The sequence below is a fragment of the Dysidea avara genome, chromosome 4 (genome assembly GCF_963678975.1).
Source record: "Dysidea avara chromosome 4, odDysAvar1.4, whole genome shotgun sequence".
Taxonomy (NCBI): domain Eukaryota; kingdom Metazoa; phylum Porifera; class Demospongiae; order Dictyoceratida; family Dysideidae; genus Dysidea; species Dysidea avara.
Genome location: NC_089275.1, coordinates 3,282,339 through 3,300,226, shown reverse-complemented (window position 1 = coordinate 3,300,226; position 17,888 = coordinate 3,282,339). Strand labels below are relative to the sequence as shown.

The 17,888-nt window shown below is 37.2% G+C and overlaps 1 protein-coding gene and 2 long non-coding RNA genes across 5 annotated transcripts in view; 2 read left to right on the top strand and 1 right to left on the bottom strand.

Annotated features, from left to right (window-relative positions):
* Positions 1 to 10,232, top strand: part of LOC136253088 (uncharacterized) — a 32,618-nt gene extending 22,386 nt beyond the window's left edge. For 2 of the 3 annotated variants that reach the window (XR_010699948.1, XR_010699947.1), the window contains exons 3-6: positions 7,560 to 7,624; positions 8,678 to 8,815; positions 9,959 to 10,027; positions 10,092 to 10,232. This is a non-coding gene — a long non-coding RNA (uncharacterized lncRNA). Of the gene's footprint in view, positions 1 to 6,942; positions 7,186 to 7,559; positions 7,625 to 8,677; positions 8,816 to 9,958; positions 10,028 to 10,091 lie in introns of those variants that run through there. The other variant, XR_010699946.1, reaches the window with a different exon arrangement.
* On the top strand, positions 4,078 to 5,760 carry LOC136253077 (uncharacterized). The gene is made up of 7 exons (XR_010699942.1): positions 4,078 to 4,577; positions 4,656 to 5,014; positions 5,063 to 5,173; positions 5,223 to 5,270; positions 5,325 to 5,375; positions 5,425 to 5,509; positions 5,564 to 5,760. It is a non-coding gene; the product is annotated as an uncharacterized lncRNA (long non-coding RNA).
* A 6,021-nt stretch (positions 10,233 to 16,253) lies between the features above and the next one.
* Positions 16,254 to 17,888, bottom strand: LOC136252795 (TNF receptor-associated factor 4-like). Its single transcript, XM_066045362.1, has one exon. The coding sequence runs from the start codon at positions 17,886 to 17,888 to the stop codon at positions 16,254 to 16,256; it is 1,635 nt and encodes a 544-aa protein (XP_065901434.1).

Below are 17,888 nucleotides of genomic sequence, written 5' to 3'. Positions count from 1 at the left end.
ATTTATTCATGTGATTAGTATGCATGAGTTAAGATTTGGCCACGAAAACTACTCAGATGGAAAGTGTTTTGTTGTCCTCACTATCCTACGAGTTGAAAAACATTAGGCTAATGTGGGAACTACTGCTATAGCTTATTCACCAAGTGTTTCTGCATGCTTTTGAGTATGGACCACACCCCCATTACCAATAACATGAAATTACCACTCTACACAAAATAATCACTCTACAAGCATGTTGTACCCATCTAGATTTTAAGTAAACTCAGTGATTTCAATAGCTCTGATTAAAACATTAAATTTGCATAACCAAACTACTTCATGATTACTTGTAAAACCTAGCCAGAACATACAAGCTGCTAACCCATTATCAAAATTTTTAAGCATGCATATAATTTATTATGATATATCCAGTGGTTGCACTTGTAGGTATTCGATCACCTGGTGCAGGCTATTAGTTAGGTAAGCGGCAATTACATATTCTGATATGTATGCCCTCATGCCAGTGCTACACACTAAAACAGTCTCTTACAGGTCTGGCACATACATGCACTCTGTTGCTATGGTGACTACTGTTGTCACTGGTTACTGTATTGCTTTTGTTTGTAAGGTCCTGCACTAGTTAATACGTACCATACTGGTTTACACACTACACCATTATATTTATAACTTTCCCAGTAAGTGCTACATTTCATTGTGGGATTAGAAATACAGCATTGTTTGAGCTCCCTGTACACACTACAATAATGCTACTCCTTGCATTAAGTATCATACAGTATGACAGTATTGTATAGTGGGGAAGACCAAGGAGTGGGAATGGCCCACAAAAATATCACCGCAAAATTTGCCTCGATTTCTCCTCACAATGACGTACTGTAACAGTATTGTTTGGGTAAAGCCATGCCTTCAGATTGACCTGAAACATTTTCATCAAGTTGCTACAGAAGTTAAAAAAAGAAATTTATTTAATAGAATTTTCTACTGCCTTACTGAACTACCTGTACGCATTACAATAATGCTCCTTGCATTAAACATTTGATTAATGAAAAGCTTTGGATAATGCTACAATTCCATGTATTTTGTAATTTAATTATTTTTATAAAAGCTTTTTAAACCACAATGTACTATTCTCTTAACAGTTTTATCATCTGTCTAGAGGATCTAGTGTATTTCACCAGAAACTCAACATGGGAGGGATAAAGTGTGGAAAAAAGTGGAGCTGTATTGGAACATTTCATGGACGCTTGATATAAGGTGATTATTGATAGACTGTGTACTAGTGTAATATTATATGTTTAAGGACTCAAACGATCATCTTGTGCTCAGGATATTGAAGAACAAGAAACTCAACATGGGAGGGATACAATACAAAGAAATGGAGTGTGGTAGGCAATTTCAGGGACACTTGATATACTTTGGCTAAGGTGATTGCCAATACACTGTGTACTGGTGTAATATTATATGTTTTAGGACTTGGAAGTGAAGTATAGTGTAAGCCCTTAAGAATCAAACCTTTCTAGTTGACCTAGTTGTTTTAGATTTTGGAACTTGACTATTATCAAAACATGAATAGGTGGTGTTTGGTAAAGAGGGTGGTCTTTATAAAAGGTGACTATGAAGTGGTCTTATTTATAGGGTCATTAAGTATATCGTATTCCTTAGCCATTTTTGAAATGTGTGGTCTTTGCATGGAGGTGATCGTTGTAAGAAGGTAGTCTTTAAGAGGTGGACATTAAACAAGGGTTTACTCTAGGGTACATTTACATGACAATTTGACCATTTTTGTTTTCCATTTCCATTGCCCCATTAATTTGACTTAACAATGATAATAATAAAGGGGTGGGCGCTGCCATACTACTCTCAGCTACGCAGCACCGAATAGCATAGCTAATGAAGTGATTTAGTTATCGCGGCACTGACTCCTGGCTAGACAGCCATATATATACAGGGGCGGATCTAGGATTTATAAAAGGGGGGGCTAACTCAAGGTACTAATCTCTTGGGTAGAGGTAGCGAAGCACACTTCCCAGCATGCTTCGCATGCTGGAACTAGGGGGGTCTGGGGGCATGCCCCCCCAGGAAAATTTTGAAAAATAGATGCTAAAATACTGCAATTTGGAGACATTTCCACATAAAATTCATAATATTTTCTGCCTGTAGATATTTTATATACTGCCTTTAGATTATAGGTATGGCTCTCTGAAGCATTTTGCTAATGGAAAAGTTTGGGTAGGTACAGACAACCAAGTACATGATGCACCCCTCTCACAATTGCACAACACTGAATAGGTGCATGTTAGAATAATAATGTTGAAAGTGGAAAATTTTGAAATTTGAACAATACAAGATTGAATCTGAGAGCATTTTCAATGGAAATTGTGAACCTGAATTAAGTATTGCCATACATATTAACTACACAAGTAGATGAATGAAGCCCTTTAAACAGACCAATTCATTTCATTGCATGTATAGGTGCTGGCAGATTTGGAAAAATTCCATAACAGAACCAACTACATGTTTCCAGTGAATGTTCTATTAGAGTAGTTAGCTGACTGCTCTATTAGAGTATCTCGATCTTGTAAACCTCCAATGCTGATTCGGGTCCTTGTTGCATAAATTTTAGCATAAATCCACTGATAATACCTTGGAAAGACGTTTATAATTATGAGTACTTGTATTAGTGATCATATAATTATGCTAAGACAAAATTTCATTATAAGGCCACTCCAATTGGTAATTATGTTTCTGGTCAACCGCCCGCATCCTTTTTTGGAGAATGTTAAATTTCAGAAATACATGGGTAAAATGCCCGCATCAGCTTTTTGAAAAACCTGGATTTCAGAAACAAATATTGGGCTGCAACAAGTATGCCAAGCTAAATCTAAGTGTCATAATTTGTATTTTATCAGTGAAAACCTACAAGAAATAGGCATAGTGCATCTCGTAGTGCATAGTACAGATCGATATACTCTAATAGAACAGTCAGTGAATCACAAAAAAATACTCTAATTGAGCAGTCACTTCATTGTTGCTTTGTTGCTGAATTCCGCCCGCCCGCACCTAAAACTGATTTTCAAAGGACCATAAACATAATTACCAATTGGAGTGGCCTAATACTCAGCATATTGATCAAGTAAAGCCTAAATATGAAGGGGGGGGGGGGGGGGCTTCAGCCCCCAAAGCCCCCCCCCCCCCCCCCCTGGATCCGCCCCTGATATAACTTACTGTAGCTATACGTAACTACCTACAATTATACCTTTGATCACCGTTGTCATCGTCATCATCCATAGCCGTGATGAAGCCTCTTCTCTCCAGTTCTTCCATGCATGCTTCCAGCAAAACGTTTCCTAATTGACTCCTAACTAAATGTAGTCCACTGGCCATCTGTTTCGGCGTATGTCGATCCGCTTAGTGTATTTGCACCAGACAGAGTGAAACTAATGCACCTATCAATGTTAAGCCCCACTACCCCCCTCCCGGGCTTACTAAGGGATTAGTGGGGGATTTCGCCGATTCAAGTTGATCAGAAATTTTGCCCCACTACACAACGGCACTAGCGGGGCATTTGACTGTTCGAAATTTTAGGCGTTTGCTTTAGCTTGCGAGCTATAAGAATTGATCTGTTTCCTAAAGTTTATTCCAGCGATACTACATGGAGATTTGACCACTAGTTGTTCCCCAGTGGGTGGAGAATTTGATTTTTCAAAAAGTCAAATCCCCACCATTTCCCCCACTACGCCCGGGAGGGGGGAGGTGGGGGATAACATTGATAGGTGCATAACAATATTAGACAGTTAGCTAGCCCGCGCCGGAGAACGCTAATTATAGATTGCATCCGGTACAAATATATACGCACCGTTGTTATCGATATACATAACCTCCAGTTTGTATAGTATCGACATCGCACGAAAAACTTAGTTAATATGCTTTTCGTACGTATAACCATGCTGTTTAATAAATAACCATGCGTTTCGTAAATAACCATGCTTTTGTAAATACACTGTTAAAACAGGGGAGTAACAGTAACTAGGGGAGTGAAATATTTTACTCTGAAAGGGGAGTTTGGCTAGGAGAGTAACAGTAACCCACTAAGGGTAAAGAGAACTCCAAGTAAGTGAAGGCACCAAACTGAAGAGTTCCCATTACCAGCTAGCTAGTAGCTAAGGTAAACTCAGTGAGCCAGTATGGCTGAGGCCACATATGAATGAGCCACATGCAGGTTATAGCTGTCTCACTATGTTATTTTCTCCATTAACTAACCAGTTCAATTCTAGCCACTCGATGTAAAAAAGGAAAGTAATTATTTAGGCTTCCTTTTCAATGGCAGCCATTTACTCATGTTTTATTTTACAGGCTAACCAAGACATAGTGAAGGAAACAGAGAGTACAAAAACAAGGAGGACGAATTGTTACTCAAGAATATTTTGAAATACGTATGTATAATTATTAAATACCATTTCTATTACAAGCGCATTATTTAGAGTGAAGAGTATTACCATAGAAACGGCTTCTTTAACAACAGAGCCGTGTTGAGTAGTTGAAAGCGGTTTGCTTCTCTGAGGAATTGTAGTGCTTAAAAGGTGATACTAAATTGTTTGCTTGTTCGTGAATAATTACTGGACGTTCACTAGAGTCTATCTCGTTCATTGTTTCTTCAGGTACGTTTGAGCTCATATCTGAGTCGTCTCGTGTGACACACCGGTTTATTAAACTGGCTCCAACAGAAGTCACCACTGCTCGTGAGGGTTTAGGCGCCTTATTGTGATACGGCAGAAATAGTTCAAGACTCAGGGAAAGAGAATAAAATTCGGCGGACTCAGTCGTATCCACACTGACTGGTACGTATAGTATTCACTATTCAGCCCATCCAAGCTCACCGCTAGCTACTAGTAGTCAGTGTGTAAGAAGTTGAAGACTTGAGGGAGGAGAGGAAAGCCACCTAGCTTAAACATGGCGTACATATCATGTCCGTCTGCCTTCAGTTGACGTTAGCAGCCGGACACAATGATATTGCCTGGTAAGGTCAGTAGCCTGTATCATTGTCTTTTTACATAATTACATGCAGACTCACTGGAATTAACTAGTAAGATGTATCGTCTGCAGTTAACAAGAATCTTTGATACAATGTACATTGTGTGTCTTCAACTTCATCAACTTTCCAAGTTATTCTTGACCTGTAAGGAGATAATGTTTATAGTTACGTAAGCACATATTTACTTTTTTAGCATGGATGTCTCAATGTCACTGAGAATATAGAATTTTTACAACATCCAGTAAGTGGTTTAACATACAGTGACTGTGCATCAATTTGTAAACATATATTACAGGTGCCACAAGAAATCAGTGAACAAATAGACAAACAAAATGTTGAACTCCAGGTAGCAAAAAAGTGCTGTTTTGCATGATAACAACTGTTTGCCTTTTTAGTTTACACTACCAATGCTGCTGGTCTGGAAGAATTGTTTTTACAACTTTGTTGGCAACTGTGTGTGACGTACCTTCAGCCATAAAGGTAACAAGTATATGATAGTTGAATATTTCTTTACTATACTGCTATTTACTACAGCTGATAACATGTCATGTGGCAGGAAGTAACTCCAGTGAAGTGGCAGTGAAGCGTCATTTGCTGATGATGAAGCCTTGCTACTGCATGGTCTCTTTTTTTCAGAGACTTTCCAATATTATAAAGCTGGATATTGTAAATATTTTGTTACAGTTTTGCTGTATGTCTTTAACATCATTTGAAATTTTATACGGAGTTATTTGCAGAATTTCATGGAGTAAAGGAAACGCCTTGCATGCTTATGTGAACTCTCTTAGAGTAACTAGAACTCCCTACAATAGATTTTTCAAAGGGTTCCTGTTACTCCTTTGTGGGGTGTTAGTTACTCTCCACAAAAATATAGGGGTGTTAAATCCTCCCTACACTGGGAACTCCCCTTGGGGAGTAACAGTTACTCCTTATTTTTAACAGTGTAGCTAACCATGCTTTTCATAAAATAAAAATGCGTTTCGTAAATAACCATGCTTTTGTAAATAACCATGCTTTTCATAAATATAACCTTTTGTGCCCTTGCCACCGCTGCTCTAGAGCGCCAATTTCTACCAATTTTAACAAACTCTAGCTATCTATTGTAATTATAAGTAACTAATAGTTGTAATTATTAGTTATTGCTCTGTATTGTATGTATGTTTCTTTGGCAGTGGGTATTTATTACCCACTGACCTTTAATGCAGTCCTGAACTGCATTAAAAAGTATTAAAATAAATAAATAACCATGCTTTTCGTAAATAACCATACTTTTTGTAAATAACCATGCTTTTCGTAAATAACCATGCTTTTCGTAAATAACCATACTTTTTGTAAATAACCATGCTTTTCGTAAATAACCATATTTTTTGTAAATAACCATGCTTTTGTAAATAACCATGCTTTTCGTAAATAACCATGCTTTGTGTAAATAACCATGCTTTTCGTAAATAACCATATTTTTTGTAAATAACCATGCTTTTGTAAATAACCATGCTTTTGTAAATAACCATGCTTTTCGTAAATAACCATGCTTTGTGTAAATAACCATGCTTTTCATAAATAACCATGCTTTTGTAAATAACCATGCTTTGTGTAAATAACCATGCTTTTCATAAATAACCATGCTTTTGTAAATAACCTTGCTTCTCGTAAATAACCATGCTTTTGTAAATAACCATACTTTTTGTAAATAACCATGCAATATATGTAAATAACCATGAAAAACACAATGTCTAAAAAAAGTGGAGTTTTGACACAAATGGCACCCCATAAGAGTCTATGTCATGTGGTGTAATTGGAGTTTGCCATAATTTTTCTCCAATTGTATATATACATTGTATATGTGCGAATGTAGTTGTAGTAATATGTATGGCAGTGTGTGTGTGTGTGTACATGCGTGTGCGATATAAAAACCAGACAACACTACGGTGTACTTACTGTGACAATGTAAGGAGTACTGGCTTAAGATTATGATTGTGGCTTTAGTGTGTGTTTGGATAATTGTATGGGTGTGTACTATCTTAAAAATGTAATAACAGATGCAGCTATGTGACGGTACTTAGCGAGTACCAGAAGTCCATAAGCACCCCAAGGAGCAAAGCAGTGTTTCAAGCGAATCAGTGTGCACATATCAATGTTTGTGCCTTGCGGCCCCTGTAAGTATGACTGTGCAAATCAGTGTTTCTGTTATTAGATATAACTATTTAACGTATGTCAGTGTGTATAACTGTTGGCCAATTGTATAATTCCTACTGTGTATGTTTCAATATTAAAAAGCTACTTTCCTAACATAGCCACCCAGTTAATAAAAAGTCAGGAGTTTTGTCCCTATTTTGAGTAGGCGTGTCAGAGGTGCCAGCTATGTAAGTTTGAACTCCGTCTAATTTAGTTTTATCCTTTATTTTATTTTATTTATTATCTAATTCATCCAAATAGGAAGGGGTGGCACCAAAAGGCTAGGCCTGCATGAGGGTGCTGCAGTTTAGTTTTTTTATCCATTTTGTATTATGCAATGATTTTATATATATAGAAACAACTGCTACCATGCGTTGGACATGATGGATCTATGATTGCGTCAAGCACCAAAATTCTTATGTGAGTTATGTCAATAGTTGCATGCATGTGATGTGTTGTACACCTTGGTGAGTCATACTGTATAGAGGAAAACTTTGGCAGGGGTAAACTCAGGCAAACAGCAAGCTAAATTACATTTAACGAAATAAAGTTTGGCAAATTTAAGCTCAATTTGTTTAGCTATAAAGATGCTAATCTGAGGTGCTATGAGTAATTTGCGGGTTAAACGCTGTAGCAAATCACCAAATACATCAAAGTTTTCCCTGCCAAAGTTTCCCTCTGTACAGTGTTTGCTGGGGAGCAGGGTCATGTTTATATGTGTAGACACATACACTAGATTGCTTGTCTGACAGTGTCCGTAGCAACTGCTTAGCAACTGTAAAAGGGAGTAGACAGCACAATTACCATTACAGACATTGTACAATATATATGCTGCAAGCAGTCATTTTATAATGCTATACTGTAGTATATACATACAATCTATAGTATTGAATTGTAGTTGAACAAAACTATTTTGTAAACACACATATGTACTTCTGTAAAGAATTGCAGTGTGTGCGTGTGTGTGCGTGTGTGCTATTTGTACTGCATACCTGTCGAACAACAACCAGTATACTCTGATGTTTCAGGAGCATCCATTGTTTCATAGCCATCATCTAAGGTGGCTGCCGTACATATGAGACAATGTGTCTGTGTGTCTGTCTGTGTGTGTCTGTGTGTGTGTGTTAGAACTAAAAATGTTGATCAACTCAGTGTACGTAGTTGACATCCAATGTTTTGTTCTGTTCAAACACTTGACTCCCATGCAAGTGTAGTGTGGATAGAACCCTACACACATTTACATTGAGTTATGTGTTCCATTTGTCATATTTTTCACCACTGACTGGATTGTAAAATGTGTTAAAAGCCATTCATGCATGATATGATCTGGTCTTACATACATGCTTTGTGAACTAAACTTTTAAATGTTTTCCTATTGTGTCCACTGCATTTTCTATCTCTGTTAATGTTTAGACACTTGTAAATACATTTCTGTGCAGTAATTTTTAATACTACTTTATTTTATTTATTTAGGTAAGACAGCATCAGCCAGTGAATAACTGCTTTTTCCCCCAGCTATGTTCTGATACAATTTATACCTGGTTTAGCTGGGTGCTGTGAGTGGCTAGAGCAATGGGAGTGAAATTCTTGCTCAAAGAAACAACAGTAGCGGTGAGTCCCCCACATTTTGGAAGGTGTATTGTGTCACAATAATTTGTGAGCAACTAAGTGATAAAGTGAACATGACATTTTGAATGTCTGTTTGCAGTAGGTGTACATCATATCAATGATATGGATTGGTTAACCAACTAGTAATTTATATGCCTCCTTTTGCTACATAGCTACAGTAGAATGTTTCTATTGTGGACACTTTGGTACCCAGAATTTTGAGATAAAACTATAGAGGAAAGACTGGTCTATTTTTCTATTGTGTCCTTAATTTGGAGAGATTGTAAGAATGGTTTTTAGGCAGCAACGTATATTTTGATAATCCGTTTAGCTACCTATTTATGTTGTATTATAGTAAGTGTGTATATACATACAGCTGTATCAGAGTTGAAACTGGGTCACTACTGCTGACCTGGACGACCCAATGATCTGAACTGACCCAGATCTCATCCGGTTTTAAACCAAGGTGTACATCAAGAGCAATAATTTTTGGGTGCTCCACTAGCTAGGGTAGGTAAGTTAATTCACGATTGGTTAGTGGTCACGTAAGTGTACAGATGATAAAACACAGGTAGGTGTGGCTTAATGCATGCCTGCAGACTTCAACAGACCTTTCTGAAAATGAGTGTGGCTCCAGGTATATCTACAGACATTCCCATGCATTCCCTATAAGTAGGCATGGTTAAGTATGAAACTGGACTGCAGCAAGGGTGGATTAGAGTATGATGCATAAATACATTTTATCAATGGATTAGTGAGTGTGGCTCCACGTAAGCATACAGGCAGCAATGGACATGGCCTTGTGCACACCAACACACCTTACTGATAAATAGATGTAGTTCCACGTATGCCTACTACAGACGATAAAGTACAATCCCAATAAGTGGGCATGGCTGGCAAGTCAACACATACGTACACTTCCACAGTGTCAAGCCAATTAATCCATGTAAGTGGGTCAGACCTGGTTTGCCCCGACAAAATATGACCTGACCCAGTTTCAACCCTGAAAATTATTGTGACCTGGAAATATTTTCTTAGTAACGGTCATGGCAACAGTTGCTAAGCAATTGTTGTTAGTGATCACCAATCCATATCATTTTATCAATTGTGCTGTTATTTAATTAAATCATTTCCATTACCTTACAGTTGTGCATGTCAGTAACAAACCGATCGTGATACTTGAAGCTTGCAGAAGTTATCGATGAATTATTATTGGTAAGTTGATACAATTACATGTACACTGACTTTGGTATATTGTGATTGTATGTATATTCTATAGGAAGAGACTAGCGTACTCAATTACTGTATAAAGAACAATGTCTCATTTTACAACACTTGTACTGTCATTTATTACATTTTCATCATATATGTAAAGTTGTCAGATATATAATTTTTAGCTCACTAAGGTTAACAGATGTGCGTATGTGTCTGTTTTCACTCTACTTTTTATCTAACAATAGACAGAAACCTGAGTAACAACATAATCGTAACCGGCTGCATGCCAGACAGTTATTTGAGAGTTAATGCAATCAGTGTATATATGCTTCATGTAACACATACTTAAGAATTGGTATATATCAAGAATAATTATTTCATAATTTTTATATCTTAATAATGTACTATGTACTGTACTATATTATACGTATATATACGGTGAATAATGAGTTAAATCTCATCTTATTAATCAGCTGCAGTGACTGTATTAGAGCAGATAATGTAGGCCATTTTTCACAAAGACACATTTAATCCATGTACTGTAATGTCAGTGTCAATGGCCAATTTAGGGTAAAGTGACCTGATCACACAAAAGTTTCACTGTATGTATTATTAGAGTAGAATATGGGTATGTTTATTATGAATAAAGAGCAGTTATTTAAATTAAGCCCATTTTTATTACATAGCCACACTGTTTTTAATTCATGTGAGTAGCTGTATAGTTAGAATATATAGTTAATTACACATATACACGTATAATATATTTCTGCTGACTACTGAACGGAAAGAAGAATATCTTTCTCACAATGTGCAAGTGGTATTCGTGCAGTCACTTCATTTAGTAATGGGACCAAACTCTTGTACAATACATATTACTGAACATGTACATGTAATTTAACACAAAGCAGGCTAGCCAATTATTATTATATGGCAATATGTTCTCACTAGTAGTGTGGCAGCATAATACCGTACAGCGTAATAATTTGAAACTTTTCCTTGTCAAAGCTCACATGACTGGTTATTATAATACTGAAGTCAGTACATTCGTCAAAATTTTCCTTGTAAATATTTGACAAAAATGAATTCGTCAAAAATGATCATGAGTTGTTGACAATAACACCAAACAGTGGTGTGTTACCAGGCCCAGGTTAATGGTATGCATGCTCCATACTTGCACACGTGCATATATACATCCACTTTGGATATAGCCTGAAATTTGTAGACATTATTATCCCATACTAATGGATAACACCGTAGTATCACATGGGCTGGTAATTGTACAAGTAATTGTAATATTGCAGCTGCTATATAAAAATCAATTGTAATCATTAGTTTGGGTGAGTAAGCCTTGTATTGAGAATTGTCGAGGTCTCTGGATAATTATACTTATGATTAGTGGCATCATAATAGGCAACTGTTTGCAGGGGGTTTTCAAGGGGTTTCAAATAGCAACGCTATAAGTTACCTACAGTGGGGTTCTGGAAGCACAATCCCCAGCTGCTGAAAGACCTTAAATATTTTAATTGTAACTACCCGGAACACAGCTACCAGTCTGTAGATACAGTAGCGCATGGGTCCACTGGATATAATGGAAGCTTTATTTTGCACTACGATGACTTGTGTAGAGAATGTGTTTTGTACATCCAAGTGCATGATGTAATTACAGGAGGTCTATCTATTCCCATGAATAAATGAAAAATACTGCAGTTAAGCTCATACTCAGTTAGCATCACTCACACTTATAATAAATGTTACAATGTCTAGTCTAGAAATATTCCTTCTGCAATAATAAACACTACACCATTTCTCAAATGGAAAAAAAAATTTTCTTCTCATGTTAATAAATCTGTTAATACATGGATTTTTATATGAATTCTCTATTAGAATATACACTTGATTATTCTATTAGAGTGTATAGGTATGGTAACTGCTGTATTAGAGTAGCTATCATGATCTTTCAAGAGGGCTCATGTCCCTTCTGTGGATCAATTCCTGAGAGATGAATGTAAATTTTGTGTTGCCATATAAATTGTTGCGCTGTACTGCATGCTGTTCCTTACTCACTCACTTTTGTGCTACCAAACTTAGTGTGTTAGGTTCAAAAAAGGGATTTCTTGAAACCCTTGGAAACCACCTCCCTATATTATAAGCCCCAGTATCATAGCATAAAATTCCATGATACATATACAATGTGATACAACTAGCCTAGTTTAAAACAGCTGCAGGAACCAGGTCCACCACAAGGAGTACATACCACAAACTTCCTAGACTTTTAAAAGCCTAGTTTTGACTGCTTTAATAGAGTTACTGTCATAGAACAGCTATATGTCATTGGACGTAAACAAAGATATGGACAACTGTATACGTGGTGGGTGTACTTTTAGTATTTTAATTGTAGATAAGTTTCTTTCCTTGCCACTCCCACTTGTGGAGTTATTTAGCTATTCATTTCTTGATAGCTACTGCATGGGCACTGCAGGTAGGAAGGGGGTTCAGATTTGAAGTGCATGGGGAAGACCTGGGTTCTTTCCCCGAACCAGATTTGAACAAAAATGGTGCATACACAAAATTTGCCCTTGGGAAATAACATTAAAAGGCTGTGTTTGTGCATCTAACTAGCTAAAACCTATAAACTGCTGTTTATGTAGCATATAGAAACTATAAACCTACTGTAATACTAACTAGTCTTCACTTCTAGATGGCAACATACTGACAGTCAACTTCACTGAACTATCTTAGCACTCCTCACATTTGAGTCCCTTAGTTGGCAATGCTGTCTTTCGCAGGTATACAATATTCTCAGCCGGTCCTCCTGTTGATGGTCAGTTAAAACTTGGCTTGTACTCCAATATTTTGACATAACGTACACGCAACATGTGACAAATAAACAAAACATTCATCATGTAAATACACATCAACTTAGGATTTTTTTAATTTTAAACTTCTGCTTCTGAAAAAGGGGGTTTGTCCAAACTCCCCCCCCCCTACGCCCTTGTAAAGTACAGTAAAGATCAAATCTGCAAAGGCCCCACCTTTCAAATTTCATATCATCAGGTGTATCACAGTGTCATGCTTTTATCACAAAGTGCACAATTCATCCCCTTTTTGTGAGTATATGCTGCTCTACTATTATAGTCTAACAGGGACTAAGGATTTATGATACTTCTATACATTAGAGTTTTGACTGCATTATTAGAGTATTTAACAACTCTGGCAACAGAACTATAAGGTGCAGAAACTGTAGTTGCTCTTATGATCAGCAGAAACATTCAGCATTTCAACTTTAAAATATCATCCTTATCTAGCCAAATTTATTGATTCAAAGACATAGCTTATTCGGCTATAATACCATGCATGTTTTCTCATTACATATATTGAGGTGTAATAATGCTAAATACCAAACATTAATAGCTATATACTGCAGATATATAATGGGATGTACAGTTGAAACCTCTGTAGTCTGACACTCATAATAAAATTGTGTCAGATTAGCAAGGATGTCAGATCAGGGACATCAGAGTAAAAGTGAAAGTGGTAAGGCTCAGTCTAGGGGGCCTGGGGGCATGCTTATGGAAAATTTTTGAAACTGCACACTCTGAGATGTTATCTGAAGGACGTTTTGGGCTGGAGTACTGTATGAAAGGTGCTAGCTAGTTAGCTAGCTGGCCTGACAAGTGTTCAATGATAAAACTGGTCAGTGATCAAAATGTACCTTTTAAACACTTAAGGGCTCGATATGAAGCTGTTCTGAGTGAAAAGCTGGTTAGATAAGTGCTGTTTCTGGTCAATTGTTGCTATTACTAAGTATTCCATGTTCACTACTTTTACTTTATCAAGTTTTTCAAGTTTTATTAAAAATTATTTCAGCCAAAAAGTGGTGAGGCTCTGGCCACTGATCGCACCTACGTACTCTGACGCCCTTGCGGATTATTGAGGTATAGTATTACATAGAAGTAGGGTGGTCTGCAGTTCAAATCCTGGGATAGGAGCCTTTCTTTGGCCCTTTTCTGTTTCACCTTATCGTTAGGCCATACCTATTCGAAAAATTGTTGCTCAGATTTTTTAAGGAAAAGTTTGGGTAGGTAGGTCGGAAAAAAAAAATGATCATATTTTTAAAAAACCATTCCAAACATGTCATTCCATTGTTGACAACAAGTTGTACGAGAGTACACAACAACAGCTCCTTTCTTTGCTATAACAGATAACCACATTAGCCGCCATTTCGGCTACAAGTCTGCCAACATCACGTGATTGTTAATCACGTGATTTTTTTTTTTGGTCTTTTATAAAAAGAGGGTGGGTCGGGTCTGAGCAACAACTTTTCAAATAGGTATGGTCTTAGCTAGGTCATGTAATCTTTAAGTCTCCAGTTCCAGTTTGTTAGGTTAGGTTAGGTTAATCCAAAGGCTGCAGCACATGTTGCTGTCAGACCTTCAGTGCAGGCCACTGTAAAGCTTTAATAATAAAAGTCTATTTGGTATAGAGGCATTCTGGATTACAGAGGTGTCAGATTAGAGAGGTTTCGGTGTACAATGGTTAAACTCTTTTAAATGAGGTGGTTAATTTGGAAGAAATACCAATTCAGCAGGTTTAGCTGTTTCTCGGGTGAAACTGTCAATATAGTAATATACTTCGTAAAAGCAGAGTGCTCCTGTATGTACAGGTGTACATGAGAGTTCATTTAAACCATAGTAATTACTGAAACACTCAGGGTGGCGGGTACCACTCTCGCAAAGTCATTATTGCCACCTTTGTGCATTAATGTCACATTCAAAAATGTTAACTGAAATATAGGTCATAACTATAAGTGTAAACACAGGGTTCTATGGAGTTTAAAGCCTGTACTGTGGTGCCCGAGTGAAACAAGCTTAAGGGCTCTACTAACATGACGGTTTCTAAATTTCATGGATCCCTGTGTTTTTGTTTAGATCACAGCCCATTGTTGTACCTTCACAACTACTTGTAACATGAGAAATACAGAATTAATTAGTAGCTAGTGGAACAGCCATGTTAGTGACGTAATCTTTGTGTGCATATGCATGCATGCAGGATCAATACAGAAAGTTTAAATACGCAAAACTACTGAAGTGCTTCATAAAGTGTGTTCCTAAATATATAGTGCTACTGTGAAGAATCATTATGGTAAAAGCTGTGCAATTATACCTGTTAGCTTTCTAACTACAAGCTAGCATATATGAAAAAAATCGTGTGGTAGTACTGTATCATGATGGTTCATGAAAAACTGTTGACTTGTAACCAGCTAGCCTCATATGGGTGCCGTTTGTGTCAAAGCTCCACTTTTTTAGACATTGTGTCTTTATGATTATTTACATACATTTTATGATTATTTACATACATTTTATGATTATTTACATACATTTTATGATTATTTACATACATTTTATGATTATTTACATAATAACCATACCGTCTTTAGTAAATAACCACACTTTCGTAAATAACCATGTTTTTCGTAAATAACTATGCATATTCTACAGTTATTTGTAAATAATCATAAAACATATGTAAATAACCATGAAAAACACTATGTCTCAAAAAAGTGGAGGCTTGACACAAACGGCACCCCATAGCCTCGCAATGCCTTGGCAGTATTATTATAACTAAACCCAAGCCCAACAAGTGTAACTCAAAAATGCCTCCCACAGTGTTTCAATCTAGTGGAATTTTCTGACTGATGTCTTCAGAAAAGCTAAACTCAATAGCTTGACTGTTGTTCAGTCTGACAGGCACATTCAGCATACCACAATACATATCATGAACTTACCTTTAAGACGTATTCTGTTTCTTTTTACTGACAGCTCAAGTGGAGCATGCCTGTGGCTCCCAAGTAAACATGATTTCAAACCACTCCTCCAACAGTTAACGTTTGTTGTGCATGCTTCATCCATCTTTCTTTTGATGTGGCAATATATTATAGAAGTTCACCAACAATGAATATGTTTACTATAACAAATGTAAGAATTTCACAAATCAATAAATCATCATAAAACTAAATGTGCTGAACCCATGCAAGGGGGATAATCACCTCAGTGAATTGTATTTAATCCCCCTCCCGTTTGTTGTTAATATCTAGGAATTTATTGAGGTAACGATCCTTTGAACTTTTTATAGTAGTGATCGCATTTTTTCCTTACATTTGCCAATTGGATAAAGAATAATCTGTCATGTTATATCTATCATTAAAGCTACACTATTTGCAGTTCAACTACAGTTTTCTAATTTGGAGGAAGATACAATCATCTTTGAGATACTGACGAGTGGAAGTAACCCTGTGGAGGTCTTCATTGGAAACGAACTTTGGGTGTCCCCAACCATAAGCAGATCTTTCACCAACACTGACTCTACTAGTAATATTATCTGAAGTACCATCATCAAAGATTATATTTTCTGAATGGTGCTCACAATCACTGGTCTGGTTCAACAACGTAAATTTAAACTTTCCCCTCAGTGGCCATGATAGCTTATCATCATGTGGGCCCTTCATGAGGTACAGGAACACTGACAAGTGAGTACCTTTACCATCACCACTACCAGCAGGGTAAACAACTAAACGCATCTTGTACCCTTTATCATGAGTGTAAAAAGTGTGGCTTTTAAAGCAAACCTTCTTGGCAAAGTCAGTAACAATCATGCCTACTGGACACACTTGGTGTCCTGATTTTACCATTGCTGTCATGGCTGCTAATCTGACTGACCATTTTGCTTCTGAAACAGTTGAGGCTGTGCCAATAACAGAAGTGGTGCTGTGGTGATATTGTGAAGTAATTGTCTGGTTTAGCACAACCATTAAATTGTCAATTTTCTTTAAGGAAGTGTTGAGCATATTTTTAGTCAGCAGTAAATGTTTCTCCATCTCTTCTTTCTCATGTTCCCTCTTCCTCTTACGTGTCACCTTCTCCTCACACCCTACACTGTGATACTCACACACAACCATCTCAAGAGGACACTCCTTCCTGTGTGCTTCCATTTCTTCAGTCAGTATGCTCTCAACCTCACAATTGTTGGGACATTGTAGTGGACGCTTGGGACACTTCTCTTCATGTTCAATTTTAATAAACTTGTGCTCTCCGGTAACATGGCAATACTGACAATCAACCTTACGACGTGGACAAAGAGTCTGAACGTGTCTAGATAAATATCGTCGTTGTAACTCCTTCTCACATTTGTTTAGGCACTGTACCATCTCGAGAGGACACTCCTTCCTATGTGCTTCAATCTCTTCTCGAGGAAAATATTGAAGTGCATTTGCAACACTGCGTGCACGACGTTTCCGAGATTTACGACGTGGACAAGAAACTTTGCAATTATTGGGACAAGCTAAGGGAAGTTTGGGACACTGCTCCTTGTGCTCTCCCTCAATAAATTGATTGCCTCCTGAAATGTGACAGTACTGACACTCAACATGACAATTTGAACACTCAGTCTCAACATGACTGGTCAGATATCGTCGTTGTAACGTCTTCCCACACTCATTGAAACATTTCACATCCTCAAACTGACAACCATCAATGTTTCCAAGGTGATTGTTTACGTCATTCAGTTCACCCTGCCACTCACAACCTCTCTCTTTGTTAGTACACATCAAGTGAAGACTCCTAATCTCTCGATCAGCTTGTTTGTTGATGACCGTGATAAAATTTTCATTGTGGCAACATGGGCAGGGGATAGCTGTTTTTCTATAATCATCCAAACAATACTTACAAAAGTTGTGTCCACAACACCCAGTCAGGTAAGGATCTCGACAAGGATGAATACATATATTACACACATATCGATGATGAGGTGTTTCAATGAATGTATACTCATATCCCCCAACTTCGCTCGTGCCTGCTACCGCCAT